This window comes from Austrofundulus limnaeus, unplaced genomic scaffold (assembly GCF_001266775.1).
Source record: "Austrofundulus limnaeus strain Quisiro unplaced genomic scaffold, Austrofundulus_limnaeus-1.0 Scaffold371, whole genome shotgun sequence".
NCBI classification, from domain to species: Eukaryota; Metazoa; Chordata; class Actinopteri; order Cyprinodontiformes; family Rivulidae; genus Austrofundulus; species Austrofundulus limnaeus.
The window spans coordinates 336,235-359,935 of record NW_013952773.1 but is presented as its reverse complement, the minus strand read 5'-3'; the positions used below and the strand labels follow the sequence as shown (position 1 = coordinate 359,935).

Genomic DNA, 23,701 nt, shown 5'->3' with positions numbered 1-23,701 from the left:
GTTTATTTTGTTTGTTTGGGAGTGTGTGTGATGCAAGGGATTAGCTGCGTATCAAGGGTACAGGTGCAGGTCAAATGCAAGTTCCAGTTTCTTTGATGTGTGGGTGTGTGTGTAGGTGAGCACGTTTTTGCTACATTATGGTTGCTAGCCTCATCAAAGTTAGCCTCATGGGGATAGGGTTGGGCATAATCGTATCGTGTGCAATTAATCGCCAGAAAAACATTAATCGATTAATTTTTGGCACTTGACAATTAATACGATTAATGCCACCAGGCAGACTAACTGCTTGGTGCTCCTCTCTGATTCAAATATGACCAACATTTTAAAAAATTGTGTAATTTATTTATCTATCAACACAATTTAAAGTTTGATGTGTAGCCTAAAGTCTGTAGTTTTGACACAATTTGGAACAGATTTTTACGAAGAGCCAATTTTCTCCCTATAAATTGATCATGTGACCAGGATTTAAGGGTGTCCAGGGACTCCAGGGGATTAATCGTCAAATTAATCGTTATCGGCTAAATACCACAATTAATCGTGATTAATTTTTTTGTCAATATTGCCCAACCCTAGCGTGCGTGCGTGCGTGCGTGCGTGCGTGCGTGCGTGTGTGTGTGTGTGTAAAAGTGGGATCATTTTCATTAATTTGTCTCTATTAACCCTGAACAAGGGGTTTCACAGGAACTGTAACACCGCAGGCATCATCTTTGTTTCCACGGTTAAAATTTCTGTCCTGTGAAGATGAGATACACCAGGAAGCATCTTGTCACACTCACCTGTGTTCAGTTGCGTTTTTATGCATAAACAAGCAGCTGGTTTGGATGGCACTAACGTTTACACACAGAGCATTTCAACCTTCTCACCTTTCAGCTGGGATTTGGAAAAGCCTTGTAGGCTAGTACACCAAACTCATATGAACATTGTTCTTTAGTTGATTTATTGAAGCAATGATTAGTCATACACTTTGCCAACATTCAGAGTCACTAATGTTATGTCCCATTTTTTGGGCATTGCAGATTTATTATTGCAACCAAAACAATTCAGCTACGATTACTCTTGAAACATAGTGTATCATTTCTTAAGACATAAAATTGCCTTTTTGTGAGATGTTACCTTGTTAATATCAACTTTGTAGGCAAAATATTCCATGAGCTCCTGGATAGAATTTTTTTAAACTCTCTACAGTTTAGTAATTTTTGGAGTTATCCAATTTAAGGTGGTCAACACAGTTGTTCAACTTTAATCAATAAAAAAAGACTAACTCAGTTTTACAGGCTTGAGCTAAAATTCTTTGTAATGGTAGCTAAAAAAATTTGACAACCTGTGGTGTGACTACAACCCCTGGCAAAAAGTATGGAATCACCAGTCTTGGATGAGCACTCATTCAGACATTTCATTCTGTAAAACAAACTCAGATCAAAAACATGATACAATAATAAGGTCATTCCAAAGTGCAACTTGTTGGCTTTCAGGAACACTCAAAGAAATGAAGAGAAAATATTGTGGAAGTCAGTGAATGTTACTTTTATTGACCAAGCACAGGGAAAAAATATGGATTCGCTCAATTCTAAGGAAAAGAGTATGGAATCATGAAAAACAGACAAACAAAAGACCATTAAAAATACATCACTAGTATTTAGTTGCACCACCTTTGGCTTTTATAATGACTTGCAGTCTCTGAGGCATGGACTTGATGAGTGGCAAACAGTATTCTTCATCAGTGTGGTGCCAACTCTCTGATAGCAGTTTCCAGATCAGCTTTGCAGGTTGGAGCCTTCTTGTGGACCATTTTTTTTCAATTTACACCACAGGTTTTCAATTGGGTTGAGATCTGTACTATTTGCAGGCCATGACATCAACTGAATGTGTCTTTCTCCAAGGAATGCCTTTATTGTTTTTGCCCTATGACATGATGCATTGTCATCTTGGAATATTATTTCATCACCTCCAAACATCTGTTCAATTGAAGGGATGAGAAAACTGTCCAAAATGTCAATGTAAACTTGTGCATTGATAGAAGAATGATCCACAGTCATCTCCCCAGTGCCTTTGCCTGACAGTCAGCCCCATATCATCAAGGACTGTGGAAATTTGGTTGTTTTCTTCAGGCAGTCCTCTTCATCAATCTCACTGGAACTTCATAAATCTCACTGGAATGGCACCAAACAAAAGTTCCAGCATCATCACCTTGTCCAATGCAGATTCTTGACTCATCACTGAAGATAACTTTCATCCAGTCATCCACAGTCCATGATGGCCTCTCCTTAGCCCACTGCAGTCTTGTTCTTTTTTGTTTTGGTGTCAATGATGGTTTTCTTTTAACTTTCCTGTATTGAAATCCAATTTCTTATGGTTCGGTCACATACGTACATTGGCTCCATCTTCCTCCCATTTATGCTTCATCTGTTTAGTTGTATTTTTTCAGTGTTCAAGATTGTTATGACCCCAAGTCTAGGAGGTTTGGGGTGGCAACATAAAATTTGTCCAGAGAAAATGGTGTTTGAAAAAAAAGTTTATTATGACAAAAGTGGTAGTTCAAACCAAACAAAATACACTGTTGCCCAATTAAAAAGTTTAACAAACTTGATTTAACAAAGACAACAAAATTAGATTGGGCCAAGTACATAAATAACCACATAAATAACCAAAAGTAAGTCTAAACCAGACTTAAAAACAAACCAAAATAAAACTACTTTAATGGAGCTTCAAATGTCTCCCAAATACAAACCTTTAAAGTACTAAAAAAGTCAGTTGGCCAGACTTAATAAATCACTGTTAGTCAAAACAAAAGATGTTTACAGCACCTAGAGCTCATCAAAAACAAAACATGTTTACAACACCAAGAGCTCTTTAACTGTAACACCAAGAGCTCTTTAACTGTTCAAAACTGTCTACAAACAAACAAACAAACAACCTAAGTGGGGGTCAGCTGTACACAACCCAAACCTAAAGCTGCCCCAAGAGGTAATGATTCTGGGAGCCTTTTATAGAGCACAGCTTGGCTTCGTCATCATCAGATTGGCCTGGTGATCTCCTGCTGGTCCAATGGTGTTGCTTCCAGACAGCCTCCAAACAGCCAATCAGCCGAGTGTGCTCCCACACCTGAATCTGCATAAACAAAGAGACTGCACAGCCTCTATGTGGTCAAGGGCCGTAACACTCCCCCACTTAAATTACAAAACCAAGTTTTGTAAAAACTTGTGTCAAAAGTAAATAAAAAGCAAAGAGGCATACTCACATCCTGGAAAGGCCATCAGCGAGAACATTTTCTGTTCCTTTCTTATGTCTGATTTTCAGATTGTATTCTTGTAACACTAACTCCCATCGCATGAGACGCTGGTTGTGGTTGTACATGCGTGAAAGAAACACTAATGGRTTATGATCAGTAAATACATCAATTGGCAAACTACTGGACCCAAGATACACATGGAAATGCCTAAGAGCCAACAACAAGGCCATGGTTTCTTTTTCAATGGTGGAATAGTTCAGTTGGTTTTTGTTAAACTTGTGGGAGAAATAGCAAACAGGGTGGTCTAAACCCTGTAAGTCCTGCTGTAAAAGCACTGCGCCAGCCCCAACGGCGCTGGCATCAACTTCTAGTTTGAAAGGTCTGGTCAAATCAGGTGCAGCTAGAACTGGTGCATGGCAAAGAAGAGACTTAGCACTTTTGAAAGCATTCTGGCACTCATCTGACCAAACAAAATCAGTCTTTGGGCTAAGAAGATTAGTTAATGGTTGGACTACAGAGGAGAAATTTCTGCAAAAGTTACGGTAATAACCAACCATTCCTAKAAACCTACGAAGCTCACGCCTCGTCTTTGGAGTGGGATAATCATTAATTACCACCACTTTAGCATTAATGGGACATACTTGACCCTGTCCCACCTGTCTGCCTAGGTAAGTCACGGTGGCTTTGGCAAATTCACACTTTGCCAGACTTTGTTTAACTCTTAAGAGTTAAAGAAGCTAGGGCAACCGATGAATTACTTGACATAAGATTTGCAAATATTCTGGCCAAGTTTCAGTATACACCACCAGATCATCTAAATAGGCACTGCATTTGGAGATGCCATGCAACACTTTATTTATCAACCTCTGAAAGGTAGCGAAGCGTTGCACATACCAAATGCCATAACAGTATACAGTAAAAAGTCATCTGGGGTTACAAAAGCCGAAATGTTGGAAGCTCTTTCAGTTAAGGGKACTTGCCAGTAACCCTTAAGAAGGTCCAACTTTGTAACATACTTGGCAGCTCCAATACAGTCTACACAATCCTCAGTCCTAGGGAGAGGATATGAGTCAGGTACTGTGACAGAATTCACTTTACGAAAGTCTGTGATAAAACGTGGTGAACCATCTGGCTTGGATTCTACCAGACAAGKTGAGCTCCAAGGGCTTTGACTAGGTTTAGCTAAACCATGTTCCAGTAGATATTCATTTTCTTGTTTCATTAGTGAACGTTTTACAGGATTAGCACGGTAAGCGTGCTGCTTGTTTGGCTTTGCATTTTGGACATCTATGTCATGTTCTAGCACTGTGGTGCGTGTTGGTACATCACCAAACAAACAGGTGTACTCATTAACTAGAACCGTTACATCCTCCTGATGTTCAGGGGATAAGTGGTCAAGATGRTTCTTCAGGGATTTTAGCATCTCTGAGTTTGTAAGACGAGGACGAGAACAGATGGGATAATTTGTTCTTAGACCATCAGTATTGTCCACATCATCCACCTCTAATTTAGTTGTGGCTGCAACTGGAGCACACACATTAGGTTCTGGTGCAGGTCTAGGGTGGTAGAGTGTGCATGTTCACATGGCAAACACGAGATWTGCGTCGCCGATTAGGGGTTCCTATTACATAATCATTTTCCCCTACTTTCTCTAAGATTTCATAAGGTCCATCAAACTTAGCAGATAAGGCTGAACCAGGAACAGGCAGTAGCGCAACAACCTGATCTCCCACTTGGAAATCTCTTCTGACAGAGGTTTTATCATAGTTATGTTTCATTCTCTTTTGAGAATCAGCTAAGTGCTTTTTGGCTACAGTGTTGGCATGACACAGCCGCTCACGAAATGTTTGCACATACTTAGTAAAACCTCCAGACTTGGACGTACTAAACCTCCAGCAATGTCATTCCCCATGAATATAGCCACGCCGTCTATTGGTAAAGCTGGGCAGACAGCAACAGGGAAAAGTCCTGTGACAAGTTTKGATTTTATATAAACTTGGTGGACTGGTCTGGGAGCATAACCCATCCCTATCCCCCTCAAAACTGAGTTGAAACCACATGCACTTTGAGTTGAAAAAGGTAAGACACTTGATAAGATGACAGACTGGGAACCTCCAGTGTCTCTCAGGATGCGTACTGGGGTTGGATCTGAAGCATCAGCTGTCAGTGAGACAAAACCGTCAAAAATGAATTGTTCAAAACAAGGATCAGGCATTTTGTTACCACAACCAGAGTTCTCAGGACGGGGTGCTGTTTTCACAAAACCAACACCTTTAGGTTGTTGGGAATTTGGATGTGTTTTGCATTTTACAGCTAAACAATCAGCGATGACATGTCCAGGTTTGTGAAAGTAAAAACATTCACGACTTKCTTTTGGAACAGTAGTTTTAGCAATGTGAGTCTGTGGCACAGAGCTAACACGTGACTTCTCATTAACARTGAAGGATGACTTATGGGTGAGCACATACTCAGCGAGAACAGCAGCAGATGCAATAGTAGTCACTTTCTGTTCATTTAAATACAACACCACACAATCTGGAATGCACTTTTTAAAGTCTTCCAACAGTATTAACTCACATAAAGTGTCAAAATTGTTTACTTTTGATGAAACACACCATTTATCAAAAAGGTTGCCTTTTCCTCTGGCAAACTCGACATGTGTTTGTTCCACAGCTTTCTTTTGCTGTCGAAACTTCTGTCGATAGGCTTCTGGGACCAACTCWTAAGCTTGTAAAACTGCAGCTTTAACTGTTTCATAATTTAAGCTGTCCTTTAAAGGAAGCGCAGCCAACACCTCTTGAGCTTTACCAGAAAATTTACATTGTAACAAAAGAGGCCAGGTTTCCCTTGGCCACTGCAAAGCACCAGCAATGCGTTCAAATGCTGCAAAGTATGAATCAACCTCAGATTCTCTGAAAGCAGGTACAAGAGAAATACATTTACTTACATCAAATGGCATAGTAGACTTGGAGATGGAACTTGGTGTTTCAGCAGAGGTAGGAGGTGCTCGAGGCTGGGCCTCCAGCTCGAGTCTGTGCAGCTTCACAGCTTTATCAGCCTCTATTTCCAGCCTCCTGATCTCAAGCTCCAGCTGAGCTTTTCTGTCCTGGGGTCTCATTTATAAAGGATTGCGTGGAAACCATAGGATGCAGCAGTGGGCAGTATTGGACCAATACAAGGCTCCATTGACTGCCAGTATAATTTATTAAACATTAATATTTCAAAAACTATAGGTTTTACAGGCACCAAAAGGCACAGCCATCATTTGGCACAGGGGCTTTACAGAAATAAATTACAATGGCAGCTCTAGGACAAAGTATGCAGGAGGAGAAGCATGGCAAAGTTGAGATGACTTGGATGGGAAACGAATCACAATAGTGTGCATTGCACTGGCAATGCACACTGAATAAAACTACTTTAATGGAGCTTCAAATGTCTCCCAAATACCAACCTTTTAAGTACTAAAAAAAAAAGTCAGTTGGCCAGACTTAATAAATCACTGTTAGTCAAAACAAAAGATATTTACAGCACCTAGAGCTCATCAAAAACAAAACATGTTTGCAACACCAAGAGCTCTTTAACTGTAACATCAAGAGCTCTTTAACTGTTCAAAACTGTCTACTAACAACCAAACAAACAACCTAAGTGGGGGTCAGCTGTACACAAACAAAACCTAAAGCTGCCCCAAGAGGTAATAATTCTGGGAGCCTTTTATAAAGCACAGCGGGGCCTCGTCATCATCAGATTGGCCTGGTGATCTCCTGCTGGTCCATTGGTGTTGCTTCCAGACAGCCTCCAAACAGCCAATCAGCTGAGTGTGCTCCCACACCTGAATCTGCATAAACAGAGAAAGAGACTGCACAGCCTCTATGTGGTCAGGGGCCATAACAAAGACAAATGGCCTTAAGATGTTTGTCTTGACGCTTTGATGTCTTTCTTTGTCTAGCAGTATGCTTGCCTTTAACAACCATTCCATGCTGTTTGTATTTGGTCCACATTTTGGATACAGCTGACTGTGAACAGCCCACATCTTTAGCAACCAAGCATGAAGAATTACCTTCTTCAAGAAGTTTCACAATCCTCTCCTTTGTATCAAGAGACATTTCTCTTGTTGGAGCCATGGTTCTTGCCACTCCACTTGGTCCAGCAGCCCTCCAAGGTGTCATGACTGCAGGTGTTTTAACTGCAGACTAACGAGCAGATCTAATCTGAGGCAGGTGTCTATTTAAGGAAAGGAAATTGACTGGGTGTGTCCTTATTTTCTACCTCCAATTTCAGTGATTCCATACTTTTTTTCCTTAGAATTGAGTGATTCCATATTTTTTCCCTGTGCTTGGTCAATAAAAGTAACATTCACTGACTTCCACAATGTTTTCTCTTCAATTCTTTGAGTGTTCCTGAAAGCCAACAAGTTGCACTTTGGAATSACCTTATTATTGTATCATGTTTTTGATTTGAGTTTGTTTTACAGAATGAAATGTCTGAATGAGTGATCATCCAAGACTGGTGATTCCATACTTTTTGCCAGGGGCTGTAGAAATGCATCTCACAAGTTCTTGCAGAGTCCTTCAATATTCCTTCACTGGCTCCAGCAGTGATTTTCTCAGAGTTCATGGCCTTTGTATTAAAGTTAAGTTTTTGTTATAAGCCCACAAATCTTTTAAAACCCTTTTATCACGCTGTGTGCAGGAGGAAAGTTATGAGACAAAATGATAGAATAGGTAGTCTAAAGGATAATCCAGTTACTGTTTTATTTTCCCATGAGGCCAATTTTAGTGTAATCAAATGTTTGAGTGTCTGGCAGTGATATTCTCAGTGTGTGTGCTGTAGTGTGTGATGGGTGTGTGAACACCTACACACATGTGTTAGTTTGAGGTGTGAAACAGTTGTGCTGTAGAGCTACAGAAGTTTCATTACGTCATCATAGCAGACAGCCTTAATTATAGTTAACTATAGAAATAGCAGAGGGACCAGGAGGGGATGGAGAGAAATGGAGCAATGAGAGTAATTAAAAAGTCCATTTGAAACTATGAGATTATTACAGCGTCAGGTTCTGTGTAATAGCTTGTACAATACTCTAATTCTTATGTTTTATGCATGGATGTGACAAAATCTAAATGTGTATGCCTCTAAATGTGTGACCTGTTTTGAATTTGAAGAGAGTTGTTAATTATTGGGCCTAATTGGCCTAATTTAGTTGTAAAGTCATTTCAGATATTCCCAAAAGTGGTAATCAGAGAAAAATTGTTTGTGCACCTTTTTGTTCTTTCAACAATGTTGTTTGCTGATTACAAACATGTGTGTGCAAATGTTTTAACTGTTCTCTTGTTTGGACTTTTTCTAGCCATTTTTATTTGCTAGTACTAAATGTGATAGGATTTACAAGTTGCATTCAAATGTAAAAAAATGTATCATATCTGACTGAGCTGCCACTGCTGCAACTGTTTTTTTCCCACTCTTACTGATCTCTGTTTGCAGCTAAGCGACCAGTAAGCCATGCAGTCAAATTCTGAGTGAACATTTTTTTAAATAACATATTCTAGTGTGCACAGCTTGCAAAATCGTATGGATTTTTTTTCCCATTTCCGCCCTCCTTCGTACTTGCCTCAACCTGTTTTGTTTATGATAAAGTCTACTGGGTTACATTTCTAAATTCAAATTTGGACCAATTTTTCTTTTATATAATTATTGTTTGTCATCAGTGTGGTTTGTAGAGCTGGACGTTAAGGGCTATGGTCACAGTTATGTTCTGTCACAGGAGAGACTCTGCAAATGTCAAACTACAGCCCCAGGGCTGAAAAAAAGTATGGAAACTAAGCTGGGAAGGATTTGAGACATCCGTTACAGCTTTGGACTATTTGTGGAAAAACTTTTGTCACACATGAATTTTAAACATGTTTAAACAGCAACAAGCAACAAGACCGCAAGCTTCTGCAACATATGCAAGGACATTTCAAGCTCCTGTAAATGTTTCAAGACATTTTAAAGCAGAGGTGCCAAACCTTTTTTGAACCAAGAGCTACTTTTGAAGTTGGCAGTTTGCCGAGAGCTACTCGACCAGTCTCAGTATCAAAAAAACATAATTTTGTCTCCCTACTCCTCACTTCTTCAAAGTAAATAAAGCAGAACGTAATGTGTTGCTAGTTCTATTTAATTTAAAGTATTGTCAAACAAAACTATCTACTTAACCATATATTTACCTACAAAAAAAAGAAAAGATAAAATCCTTACTTAACTCCTGACAGAGAAACAGAAAAGTGATGCTTGAACAAAAAGTACTATTTTTTAATCTCCTTCAATTAGTACTCCCTGTAACATGCGAGCTACGAGGGCTGGAAACCCTTTCCAGTGAGAACCACAGAGTCAAATAACTTTGGAGCACGGGAATTCGTCTCCATTTATTCAAAGAACTCTCCTCTCTTCTCTCCATACAGGGGAGGAAAACCAAAACAAAAAACTATCAGGGTCAACATGGCTACCACAAGAGTACCGCCCTTTTTTCAAAGTCAAAGCACACAATATAAAACTCTCTCGCAGGCGGCTTTAAAACCTGGTGCAGAGTTTCCAAGACTGGTTTCACCTGACCAAATCTGTTCCTTTTATTGCCTGGAAGTGATCCATCAGGTGGGTTTCTGAATTTTATGCATTTTTGCAGAAATATAGTAGTAGTATCCTTTATTTAACCAGGGAAAAGACTCATTGAGATTTAAAACCTCTTTTCCAAGAGTGACCTGGCCAAGACAGCAGCAAAAAATAAAATAAACACACAAAAACAATAACAACAAATCCAGATTTCAAAACACAAAACTAATAGACATCACAACTAAACTTGAGGGCATCTACAGGTGCTAAGTGATCTGGTGTCTCTGTCCTTTAAATTCTGTGAGTTATTCCAAGTGTCAGGAGTGGAAAATCTAAAGGCCTTTTTACCAAGTTCAGTTCTAACTTTTGGCACCTGCATCATAATGAGGTCCTGAGAGCACAGATCATAATGGCTGCAGGTTCTAGACAGAAATGAGCATAAATATAATGGAAGATGCCCAAGAATGCATTTATAAATAAAAATCAGCCAGCGAGAGAGTCTGCGAACAGTCAAAGATGGACATTTTGCTGTAGCATACAAAGTGCAGTGATGTGTTCGATATCTACAGTTTTTCATGAAGCGCAGTGCACAGTGATAAACAGCATCCAATTTTTTTAAATGCTGGGCTGAAGAGTTCATGAAAAGCAAATCTTTGTAATCCATCAGGGGAAAAGTAGTTGAGGTAACCAGGTGTCTTCTGACTTGGTGTGAGAAACTATTTTTGTTTCTAAAAAGAAACCCAAATTTAAGTTTTAGCTTAGAAACCAATTTATCAATATGAGTTTTGAATGATAAGAAATATCGCCCACCAGGGGTTTCTGGCTAAATCCAGGCGGGAGAACGGGTGCTGGACGCATGACCACGGTTCCACCTCACTGGATCTCTTCCTTCCTCTCTTCCACTCCCTTTGCGCCCGGATCCGATGCTCAGAGCTGGCGCTAGAGGCTCCGGAGTAAATTGAGTACTACATCGCCCGCTAAAGTGCCTTTTTCGGCTGGTCGTTGGTTAATAGCTCCACGGGGGAACGCCTCAGGAACTTGCAACCACCTCCAGTTTGTAGAGGAGGGTCGTAATTTCCACAGTCATCTCGCTTTCCCGGATCCGATGGTGAGAGCCCGCAGGAGAAACAAACAAAATTTGAAATTTCCTCCCGAAAATGCGCGTAAAATGCACTAAGTCGTGTGTAATTTGCTTATAGCTCTGCGGGGGAACGTCTCAGAGACTCCTTTCAAATATCAGCTTGTAGGACAGAACTAGAGCTTTAAAACCTGACCAGTCACTCCGGGATCCTATGCTCCTAGCCCAGGGAGGGGGGCTAAAACCACCCCCGGCGGAGGTTCGACGGTGCGTAATGTTGGAGGTTTTTCGCTTATATCTCCACAGGGGGACGTCACAGGGACTCCAATCAACTTTCTACTTGTAGGGCAGAGCCAGGGCTTTAAAACCCAAATAGCCACGCCGGGATCTGACGCTCCTAGCCCACGAGGGGGGCTAAAACCACACCGGTGGGAGGTCAGATGGTACTAATTTTGGAGGTTTTTGCTTATAGCTCCGCGGGGGAACGTCGCAGGGACTTCATTCAACTTTCACCTTGTAGAGCAGAAACAGAGCTTTCAAATAAGATCAACCACTCTGGGATCTGTCGCTCAGAGCCAGCGCTAGAGGCTCCGCAGCAAGGTTGTGCTTCATGGGCACCTGGGAGCCAGCTGGCAGGCGACCAGTCGCCCGCGAGCGACTGTTTGGGCACCCCTGTTTTAAAGCCTGTCTCTCTCCAATTAGAAATAGAAATAGCCTTTATTGTCCGGCAGCGGGTAAATTCAGGTGTCACAGCAGCATCAGTACAAAGGTTCAAACACTAGTTACTTTACAAACTATAGATAGTACACACAAAGCAAAATTGGCACTTACTAGCCATGATACAACTACTAATAATAAAAATCAAAATATAATATAAAGAATTGTGCAAGGATGGAAAAACGATGTTTTATTTCATAATCCAACATTCGGAATCAGAATTTTCCTGTTTTGAGTACAAAAACAATCCCAACAGACCAATAACTGTAAAGCGAAGTATCACAATACAGACAAAAAAACACAGATGTGCAATTACAGCAGAGATAGTAAATGATTGCCAATGATTGTTCGGTTGAGTAATAACAATGAATAGTAACAGTCTAAAATTTAGACTGCAAACGATGTTACAGCAGCAGGTGTGTAAACACTTGTGGTTATTGTAAACACTTATTGAGATATTTGTAAACACTTATTGTGATTTTTGGGCGTGGTGCTGGTTATAGAGTCTGACATCTGCTGGGGGGAGTGATCTGCAATAACGCTCTTTTGTGCACATCGGATGCAGCAGTCTGTCACCGAAGGAGCTCTCCAGTTCGGCCACAGCTTCATGCATGGGGTGGGAGACGTTCATCAATGATGTTATTTTAGTCAGAGTTCTTCTGTCTCCCACCACCTGCACTGTGTCGAGGGGGCATCCCAGCTCAGAGCTGGACTTCCTGATGAGCTTATCTAACTGCTTCATCTCAGCTGCAGTTAAGCTGCCACTCCAGCTAACCACCTCATAGAAGATGGCTGATGCCACTACAGAGTCAAAAAAGGTCTTCAAGTGCACCCCTGCACTCTAAAAGACTTCAGCCTCCTCAACAGGTAGAGTCTACTCTGACCCTTCCTGTAAAGAGGGTCAGTTTTGTGAGTCCAGTCCAGTTTATTGTTCAGATGAACACCCAGGTACTTATAAGAGTCCACTACCTCAATGTTCACTTCCTGGATGTTCACCGGTGTCAGTGTGGTGGGACTGCGCCTGCGGAAATCCACCACCAGCTCCTTGGTTTTGGCAGCATTGATCAGGAGGTGGTTCCGCTGGCACCAGTCCACAAAGTCCTGAGTCCACTGTCTGTACTCTGAGTCATGCTCCGTCTCCCTCGTCGGCACCTCTCCCTCGTCGTTTCTTCCTCAGCTCGCGGGGAATATCGGGTCGATCAGCAGTGGGATGCACCACAGAGCTACCTAGTGCTAGCAACTGGTCTCAGGAGTAAACATCGGATGCATGCTCCCTCACGCCTTCTCCGGACGAAAAAGACGTAAAAAATGAAAATATGAACAAAATTGTCCATAGAGAAGTTAGCTCCATAGTTGATGCAAAGATTAGAAAAACATAAAAACACACAGCACTCCTAATAACTAAAAAAATCACAGATTACTAGTAGAGCTGCTGGACTGGATTCCTGCTCTCATGGCACCGGAAGTAGATTAGAGTATTTATAAAAAAAATAGTCAAATTCTCTCTCATTTTGCTTTCAATCTTCAACTAACAGTTAGTCATCCACCAGTAATATCATCCATCCATCCATTTTCTTCTTCTTATCCGGGGTCGGGTCACAGCAGCAGCCTAAGCAGAGAAACTCAAACTTCCCTCTCCCCAGTCACTTGGTCCAGCTACTCTGGGGGAATCCCAAGGTGTTCCCAGGTCAGCTGAGAAACATAGTCCCTCCAGCGTGTCCTGGGTCTTCCTCTGGGTCTTCTCCCAGTGGGACGTGCCCGGAACACCTCACCAGGCAGGCGTCCAGGAGGCATCCTAACCAGATGAACCACCTCAACTGGCTCCTCTCGACATGGAGGAGGAAATTGATGACAGAGCTTCTCACCCTATCTCTAAGGATACCCTGCAGAGAAAACTCATTGTGGCTGCTTGTATCTGCAGTTTCATATTTTCAATCACTACCCAAAGCTTGTAATCATAGATGAGAGCAGGAAAGTACATTGACCAGTAAACCAAAGAGTTCGCCTTTCAGCTCAGGTCTCTCTTCACCACAACAGATCCATACAGCGCCCTCATCAATTAAGACACAGCACCAGTCTATCTATCAACCTCCTTCTCCATTCTTCCCTCATTCGTGAACAAGACCCCGAGATACTTTAACTCCTCTATTTTGGGCAGGACCTCTTCCCTGACCCGGAGAAGGCATTCTTTTCTGGCTCAAAACCATGGTCTCATAGGTTCATTAAGACTGATCAATTGCTGGATTGAATAAATATGTTTTTAATGGGAAATATAATTTAATTTCTGAGTCTAGACAGGCAGGCGTGAATTTTTTTATTTTATCATTAACATTTCTACACTTCTTCGAGTATAACTTTCTTTTAAAAATAAACAGCAGCTTTTGAAGTCTTGTATGTGTTGGCTCATCTACTTAAACACATATAAACTCACACCCATATGCAAAGCCCTGACTATAATTCTCACACATTGTCAGCTCTGACATTTCCCTGTTTTGTTTGTCCTGCCTAATTAGCCAACCCTTCGCCTTGCCTGGTGTGGTGTTGGCCAATCAGTGGAGCCCGCTCAGTACCCAGAGTTTATTTCAGGGTCTGTCAAATGAAGAGTGAATGTGACAGTTCAATCTAACCTCAGCAATAAGCTTTGCATGGCCGCCCCCTCACTGCTGCTTGAGGATTCAACTTGGCTATCATCGAGGGGCGCACTGAAATGAACTCTGAAGCTAATTAAGATGCCATCTTATTCAGTTTGTCTTTTATCTGCCTTTTATTCTCTTCCTCTTGTAGTTCTGGATGTCTGCCCTGGCCACCACCATCCCAGTACCATGTGGAGCCTTCATGCCTGTCTTTGTCATTGGTAATTAACACCTTCACTATGTACATTTAAAGTCTTCCAAGTAAAAAGAGTCTTGAAAACAAACTCAGATCAAACCATCTTGGGGAAAAAATGATTTGAATATAAATTATACTTTAAAACAATTTGTAATGTAAAAATGTGTAGGGCTTTGACAGTAAACCCATCCATCCATTTTCTATATTCTCTTGATCTTGCAAGGTCAAGGGGAACTGGTGCCTCCCTCCAGCAGATACTCAGTGAGAAGAAGGGTACACCCTGGACAGCTTGCCAGTCCAACACAGTCACATACATAAGAGCTTCACAAATACCCATTCACATCAACAGTAAACTCTAATAGTGATATTAGCTATAAATACAGTGAAACAGAGCTAAAACAGTCAAATTTATTTTTGACAACAGTACCTCGATCACATCTACTGTAATAGTGGTCCCAAATTTAGTGGATGGAATCATAGTACAAAGCATTGACTACCTATCTGCATGCAGCATGTAAATAGCACAGACTCACTTAAATGCACCACTGTGTCAGGTTCAGATAGATTAATTTATTTATTTATTTATTTATTTATTTATTCATTCATAGTTGTTTTGAGCAGATCTACACCTGAGACATTCTTGTTTTGTATCCCTTCAAGAGAAATAAGTTTTTTTAAAGCAGTAATTGTCCTTTTTTTTACCACAAGATAGTAGTCCGAAACCAAACTTAAGCACCAACTCAGTGTATTCATAAAAGTAAATGTGCCTATTGCACATAATATTAATTATTTTCTGATCTACTGCTCTTTGCACAGTAAAAGAATCTGGCAAGCCAGTGTTAGTGAATTAAGGCACTGTTACACTAAAATGTTTTAGACCAGTGGTTCCCAAACTTTTCAGCTTTTGACCCACAATATACCAGCAGCTGTGATCCCAGCTGTTGTTGATTGAAAATCATTGTTTTCACGTCAAATAAACAAAAGCATAGTAACAATATTTATTATGTTCTTTTTGTCCATTTTAAGTACACTAACTTTACTTTTTTGTTACAACAAAAGCAAAAAAAGTTTTGTTAGTTGTAATGTTTTTTGTGTTAGCAATTCAGAAAATCATTTCAGAAGCCCACCTTGATGTTTAGGGACCCCACTGTGGGTCCCGACCCAAACTTTGGGAACCACTTGTTACCAAAGTTGTTAGACTTATGTTAAAATAAGTCTTTCTACATACCTCTCATAACAAGGTTATGAGGAAAGTTTTACCAAGGTATTTTCTCATTACTTCAATATCTGGACTGTGCAAAGTGAAAAATGACGCAATAAGTGAACGTTCAGATGAGTTCAAGTTGATTCATAAAAGACTATGCAATCATTTATTTACACAAATTGAACAGATCATAAGTTACACCTGATTGTGGTGATTCCTATAACAAGCTTCAAAGTTAAATGAGATAAAACTCGCGTCTGACTTTTAATTCACATTAAACTCAGATTACTTATATATAGAACAGTAAAGTCAGTCCTGATGTTAGCAACCAAACAATTTACTGGCACCTTTTTAGCTTAAGTTTTGGCAAATAAAGACAAAGGAAAGGATGAAAAATAAGGTTAGTGTTTCTACTACTCTTATTTTCTTAAGTGTGGTCAACCGGATCAGCACGTCCCCTCTGCGCTGAGATCTCCACATGACACGTCACCCGGAACACGCTCAGCGTTACCTGGTGATGGCTTCTTAACCAAACCCTGGGTAGTCACTGGTTCACCTCCGATCAGTCAGGGAACGTTTTGTTCGGCCCGCTCACTGTTCCTCGGCTAAAAGTGTTATTTTTAGGCAACTTTCGTCTGCTTCGATCTTCGCCAGAAAGATTCAAGCTGATGCATCCGGTTTGTCCTTTCAAAATAAAATTCTCCCCTCGGGAGTTGAAAAACACTTAAAGACTTGAGTCTCAGATGGACAGTCGCTGCGTGCCACTGTCCTGGCCGTTAGATCCCCCTAATTGGCTTATGGGCAAGATCTACGAGCCGAGCTGGTTTCTCCGAAGAGAAAACTCAGCCTTCCTTCCCAGTTCGGCATCCAGGAAGAAGTGTTCCCTCACTCAAAGGCGTCCGTGTTAGTAATAGAAGCGGACGACTTTGGTTCCGCCCTCAGGCATTAAGAATGAGTCAGGAAAAGAAAGAAAGAAAGATAAAGCTTTGCCAGCCAGGCGCCAGGCAAGGTCAAATTCTGTGGTTGTTTTACCAGAATGATAACATTTCTTTTCAACTTTCCTTCTGGTAGACTCTAAGAGAAATCACTGTAAAACATTTATGATGATTAATTAACATTTCTGTTTAAATAATCAGTCTGAACCATTCTGTTAGTCCAGATAAATGAAAGATTTTCTCAAGAAAAACTCACAATCATTTACTGTGTTTCCAGTAAAATAAAATCAGTGATTTATATAAAAACATAATGAAAACATGGTAATGATTTTCTCTGTGATTTTTTTTTATACCATTAATTAATCTTTTAGGCACGATAAAAGAGTAGAAGTGATTCCACTTCCTTTGTGACAGTCATTATATGATTTAACAAATGCATAAACATTCTTAGTTAAACAACAAATGAATCACGAACAGAAGAGATTGTTCTGTCCATTATCTGATTGAGAGAACTGAGAAATTCTCTTCTAGGTTGAAATGACCTGTCATGGCCTAAATAGAGTTCAGTGTGTGACAGAGTTCCTGCCTTCTCGTCAGGCCTGTCCGAGGCCTGCTTCGAGGCAGTAAATCTTGTTTCTTCACTCGAGGTGACCCCTACACACTGTTTTAGACAACTTAAAACATCTTGTCAAATTTTAAAGACATCTACGTTGAAGATGTAATTTAATTAAACTGGAAACCTCTATTAGGCATGTAAATACTATAATGCTAACAAACTGATAAAATAAATAACGTATTAGTAATTTATACGTAAAAAATATAAGTTGGCATTAGTTGTCTAAAACATTATAGTGTGATAGGGCCTTTACAAGCTCACTACAGATGATATAAATAACCCAGAAAATATTAGCCTGCTAACTTCTCAAATGTACAACCACCCAGTGACAAACAGTATTTGTTTATAAAGCATTAAAGTTTTAAGAAATTCCACTCTCAGCTACCGTATACAACTGAATGACAACTTGGAGCAACAAAAAGCCTTTTAACTGCTTTTTCAGATTTAAGAATTTAAACCATAGGAACAGTTTGACAGATAAAGTTTTTGTTTTTTATTCTGACGTTTAACACCGTGGTATGCCGAATACTGCTGATGGTGCAGTAAGAAATGTGTTGTGAAATGTAATCATTGTGCTGAAAAAGTTTTGAAGCCAGCTGCATTTAAAACAAAAAGTAAAGTTAGAATTGTATTTTTTGTTTTATTCTTTTCTCTGTGTGTGTGCGTGCGTGCAGTGGGGGGGGTGCATTGGTGTTTTAATAATACGATTATTTATCTGTGTTAATTAGTTCTAGCCCTTATTACTGATTGTGAAATTTGTTCTTTGTCCATGTGTAATTGTTTATTACAGGGGCAGCCTTTGGTCGTCTTGTTGGAGAAAGCATGGCTGCCTGGTTCCCAGACGGTATTCACTCTGATGGATCCATCTACCCCATAGTGCCTGGAGGCTACGCTGTTGTGGGTTAGTTAGAGGCACTTCCTGTTTACCAATCATCTGATTCTCTGTTTCGTTTTGGGTGGTTTTATATGAAAAATGTGTTCTAATTGCTCTTCAAGATGCATGCTTTGCAATTTGCAGGGACAAAAATTTGAATGCCTTCAAACGTCTTCCAATGTTTACACAGATTTCAATCCCCTCATTAGGTTTCTTTATTAGGTTTCCAATGTTCCTCTGCCTGAATTTATGGTTCACAGTCAATGGACTTTGACTATTAAATATAATCAAACACTCAAGGCAGAAAAGGCTCACATCCTCAAAATCCAATCTTACTGAAGATATAAAAAAATTCTTTGCAATACAGCTAAAACACAGGCTGACAAAATATCAGACATTGATGGCTTGTTGAGAAGCTGTCAGTGCTGACAGGCTGCTTAGAAAACTGGAAGTTAAAAATGCCAGTTGTGTAAAGTGAACTAGAGTTTAGATCGGGCCTAAAAAATTTGACTCAACCCAGCCCGAGCCTAGAGACATCCAACCTGACTAACTCTAATTAGAAGCCTAAGCCTGAAGTAAACCCAACATATTTTAATTGCTGTTTTCATCTGGGTTTAATGCAATCCACATTTTTTGATCTTAAATAAACAAAAACATGTAATCCTCATGTCCCTAATTTCATACAGACTTTGGCCTTTGTCAGCCTTTGCTGGGACACACACCTGTGGGTGTGTTATATCTGCAGCACAAAGACTGCAGAGCAGCAGCGTGAGCTTCATGTCACTGAAAACAGTCCAGTCCAACTGGACAGCAGAAGCTGTTTGTTAAATTACCGTATTTTTCGGACAAGCCGCGACTTTTTTCCTGAACTTTGAACCATGCAGTTTATGGTCCGGTGCGGCTTATACATGGATTTTTTCTTCAGCCACCCGGGGGCTCTTATGCTCCATTTACTTCAACCACTCTTCAAAAAAAGAAGAAAAGAAAAAAGAAAAAGCGATCGCTTCCAGAGCCGACTGTTGACCAGGTAGCAGCATTTAAAGATAGTCAATGGCCAAAAACTCTTAAAAGGGGATAAAACAGACATTTTTCACGGTGGAATCTGACTGATAAAAACTTTGGAGCTTAATACAGGACCAGTTTGTGGATAAACTTTGAGTGAAGAGCTGCTGACTTTTTTTTCGGCATTGCACTCCCCGGGGAAGGAATCCCATGCAGTGATGTATGCTGGAGCGGGAGGGCTTTCCCAGCAGCTGACTGACGGGGATAAATCATTCACAAAAACTGGCCGAATGAGAAGAGCGACATTTCCTGATGTCTGCCAGTGGATTCTAACAGCGTGGAGCAGAGTGAATGAGTCCACCATCACAAATGGGTTCCGAAAGGCTGGACTACTACGTGAAGTGGACACCACAGCTTCGGAGCCAGCCCGGGAGGACAGCGACACAGAAACTGAAAAGGTACCGCTGCGTGACGCAGCTTGTTTAACTCCGACACTGAAGAGGAGGATTTCGATGGTTTCAGTGCGCCGGAGGAAGATGAATGAGACATTTTGTTGGACCAGAAACAGTTAAAGAAAACTACCAAAATAAGGTCAGTTAAATGAACCATATTCCTCCGAACTTTACCGGTAATTTCTAAAGGTTTGCTTTTTATGTTTTAATTCCAGACCTCTCGCCTTTTTTTTTCCAAGAGTTATTATTATTATTATTATTATTGTTGTTGTTATTGTTGTTGTTGTTGTTGTTGTTGTTGTTGTTGTTGTTGTTGTTATTATGTACCGGTGAACTTGCCAACCTTTTTCTTAAAAAATAAATGTGATGTTGAATTCACTTTTTTGACCACAATTTTGGGTGTACTGTTTTGTTTTTGTTTTTACTGATGGGGGTGGGGGGTGCGGGTTATAGTCCGGTGCGGCTTCTAGTCCGAAAAATACGGTAATAAGATGAGCAGCTGTGAAGACCTGCTCATAGACATTGACCTGACATCCACACCTTCTTTCCATTTCCGCCTTGTCGTTAACAAAATAACAAATAAAAAAATGGTATTTTTCTTCAACATTGTTGAAGAAAACATCTGCTTTTGTGTTTACCTGCTGAGCTATGCTACGTATGGACAAAGGGAGAAATTATGATAATTGATCGCAACATAAAATTTCAGTTTTAGGCCTAAACAAGATAATATTTACATTTATTATGTTAGAAAAAAATTGGTCAAAATTTAATCAAAATTTCTCCCCAACTTCATGGGTGATTATTGGGGCTCAGAAATATTTTCCTGTGAAAGACTTGAGGACAATCTGGACATGAATAAGTAATTTAGATTAGTGATCTATAGACCACTTTCAGTTTCAGACACTCTCTTACATTCAGAGAACCCTCACCATTCTCCCCTTAAATGTTTTGCAGAAACATCTGCTCCACTGAGCAGAATGCATGAAGTATTTCCATCAAAGTACTGTCAGGTAGTTCTGTTGGCAGAATTGTTTTAATAAATGGATTCACTCCACGCAAAGCATTTAAATTAAAGATAAAGAAAACATGCAAAGTTTTTATCAGCAGAGCTATGCTACGTATGAGGACAAAGGGAGAAATTATGATAATTGATCGCAACACAATATTTCAGTTTTAGGCCTATACAAGATAATATTTTACAAAATGTTAAAATATTACAAAAGGTAAGAAATAAAAATATAACTAATGATTTATTTGTTTAAACAAATGATGACACATCCAAGTCTTCCTATATTCATTCTAAAGTTTGAGGTCTGATGTTGATTTAGTTGATACTTGTTGACAGTGATGCAGGACAGTGATGCAGGTTATGCTGGTACTGCAGGTTGCCACTGGCTGCTTCTCTGGGCSTCTTGAAGCTGTTGTTTGGTGCACTGTAGCTGATGACTCAGCCCTTTACAGCCCAACACTCTCAGCCTCTTTCATCACTCAGCTGAGCTCGAAGCACTGACAGAATGGACAGAGTGAATAGTAGCATTTATCCGGGAAAGGGGTGTGTGTGTGGGGGGGCGGGTGGCATACACGGCTTAATTAAGTTACCAGGAGGAACAATGAAACCTGCCTGTGCAAACACTCTCATTTACTGTCTATTTCCCCATTTCCCTCATTATATTCTTCTCTTTCTATTGCTCTCTAACACTCATTCTCTGCTGTTTTTTTTTTTTTAGTCCATCTCATTGTTTGAATTAGACATCCATTTTCTCTGTTTCTATAAATTCACCCTGTGCTTCTGTCTTCTTTTATTCTGCTTTTATTGCACTCATTTAACAAGACTTGAGAGGAAATAAAGAAGATATTGAAATACTGAGGTTTTCTTCTCTATTATAAATTAGTTGTGTCGGTTGAGTTCTGCCATACAGGCATATGGAAGAAAACTGAGAAGAAAGTGAAACTGGTTAGCAGAGCTGTTGGTGACTCAAGCTAAAAATAAAATGATTGTAGAGTTGATGTTAAGGTTTTGGATTATTTGCGTTAAATGTAAAATCATTGTCTAGTCTGTTTCAGTGTAGTTCCCAATAGCAAGTCAGCATAAATCAGTTTAAAAGAGCATTTTGAACAGCTGCTGAACCAAGTGCTTAAAATAAAATGGAAAGATTAAACTTAAGCAAAAAGAAGCAAAAATTCAAAAAATTCATATTGAAAACAGTTTAACTCTCATATTAAAAAAGTGTAAGTCATGCATCTGGTACTGTAAAACCAAGGCCGGATTAACCATAAGGGCAACTGGGCAATTGCCCAGGGGCCCACAGTCTCCAAAGGGCCCTGGGCAGTGAAGACACAGACATAAAGGATGCGAGATATGCGTGGGACATGTCTCCCTGAGTCCCCGCACTTCCTGTATCTGCGCTCTATGTCCTCCGCACTTTTCTCAGCCGTTACAGCTGTTTTTTTTTCCATTATTAGCATATGGTATTGCGTTTTCCCAAGCCGTCTTTGAACGCACCATAAGTGTGCACATGCGGGAGACGTCCTGCTGACCCGCCTGCTGAGCAGAGCCTCCCGAGCAGAGCCACCAAAACTTTGCACAGTTTTTACCAAACAAACCATGTAAGTTGAGTCATGCTGTTGGAGGCAGATTATGTTAGCTAAATGACGAGGAGTTACACATTATATAATGTTTAGCTAGTTAATTAGTTGTTGTTACCTGTTACATCCCTTGCCAAGCTAGTTTATTAATGCTAGATAAACCCAGTCATATTTCATTTCTGTGCAGAAGTTGTGCTGGCTTGCTTTGCACAAATTTAAAATAAATCTTCATTGCCACAGTTCAAAGAGCAAGGTCAGGGATGAGGCAGAGCAGATACAGCAGCAGGGATCATAATGCAGACTTTTCTCAGGTAAGGAGAAATTGTAACTATTATTCTTGAAGTGGAACAGTCTTTAAAACTGGTGTATAGTTTGTATAAATTTGTAGAAAACCACTGGCACAGTGAGTTAGTCACATTATGGTTTTTATCACTACTACTTCAATCATGGCTGTGGAACTCACCAAACTTCCTAATATTCTTCACAATAATGTCTCAAACACATAAATATTGACCTGATATCTCAAAGCATCTGAAGCTTGTAAACATAACTTTGAATATTCTTCTTCTTAAGGTGGGAATATACTCGCTCCGACGCCGACGGGTCGACGCGCGGTCACGTGGTTGTTCGGCAGTCGTTTGCGCACAGACCTTTTCATAGTCCCTACGACACCCCCGCGCCGAATTCGGGAAACCCCCCTCCCTGAAACATACATCACTGCATGGAGTTCCTCCGCAACAGCTGATAATGCAGAAAAAAAGTCAGATTTGTCACTCACCTGACGTATTTATCCACACCTGTCCTGGTTAAAAAGCTCCACAGTTTCAGATTCCTCCGTGCCTGTTTATCTGTTATGTCTGTTTATCTTCATTCATGAGTTTTTCACGGTTTGACTATCTTTATAAAATACTGCTTCCTGGTCGGCTCGGGGTGCGAATCGTTTTTTTTTTTTTTCCTTTTTTTTACCGAGTGGTTGAAGTAAATACAGCGCATAGCGCTGCCAGCACAAACACGCATGAGTTTTTCTTGGTTTGTCTATCTTTTAAAACTGCTCAAAACAGTCTGCTCTAGTCAGAAGCGAGTTTTTTTTTCTTCTGCTGTGTCCGTCTGAGCGCTTTCAGTTCAGACCAATCACACATTACCGTCGACACAGGAGGGGGGGTCAAAAAGTTCTGCCGGGGGCTTGTGCCAAAAGGGGCTGTCGACACGACGCTGCGAAGCCCTGTGACGTAATTTTCATTAAACTGCGACAACCCGTGCTGATGTTGGCAGTTCGCAGGGAGTATGTTTCCAGCTTTAGTCCATGGGCTAGGGTGGCTCAGTGCACCAGTGGCAGGTGCTGGTCTTTCAAGAAGAGAGAGCTCAGTTTTGGACTACATCATAAAATGTGTCGGTTTATAAATTCTACCCTCCGGTCGTTTTCAAGAAAATGATCTGTAACCCTGTCACAGTCCCTTTTTTTAGTTTGTAGTACTTATTCATTTCATTAAAAAAAACTAAACATTACATAAAACAAAACGATACTTAACTTACAGATAATCTGTCCAAGTTGCTGCCAGGACGTACTGCTGGTCTCTCTCTCTCTCTCTCTCTCTCT

General features: G+C 40.4%; 1 protein-coding gene across 2 annotated transcripts in view; it reads left to right on the top strand.

Moving 5' to 3' along the window:
- Window positions 1–23,701, top strand: part of clcn2b (chloride channel, voltage-sensitive 2b) — a 274,822-nt gene that overhangs the window by 168,897 nt on the left and 82,224 nt on the right. For both annotated transcript variants that reach the window (XM_014023466.1, XM_014023465.1), the window contains exons 13-14: window positions 14,391–14,460; window positions 17,981–18,091. In XM_014023466.1, coding sequence (XP_013878920.1) covers window positions 14,391–14,460; window positions 17,981–18,091 — 181 coding nt within the window. The remainder of the gene's footprint in view (window positions 1–14,390; window positions 14,461–17,980; window positions 18,092–23,701) is intronic.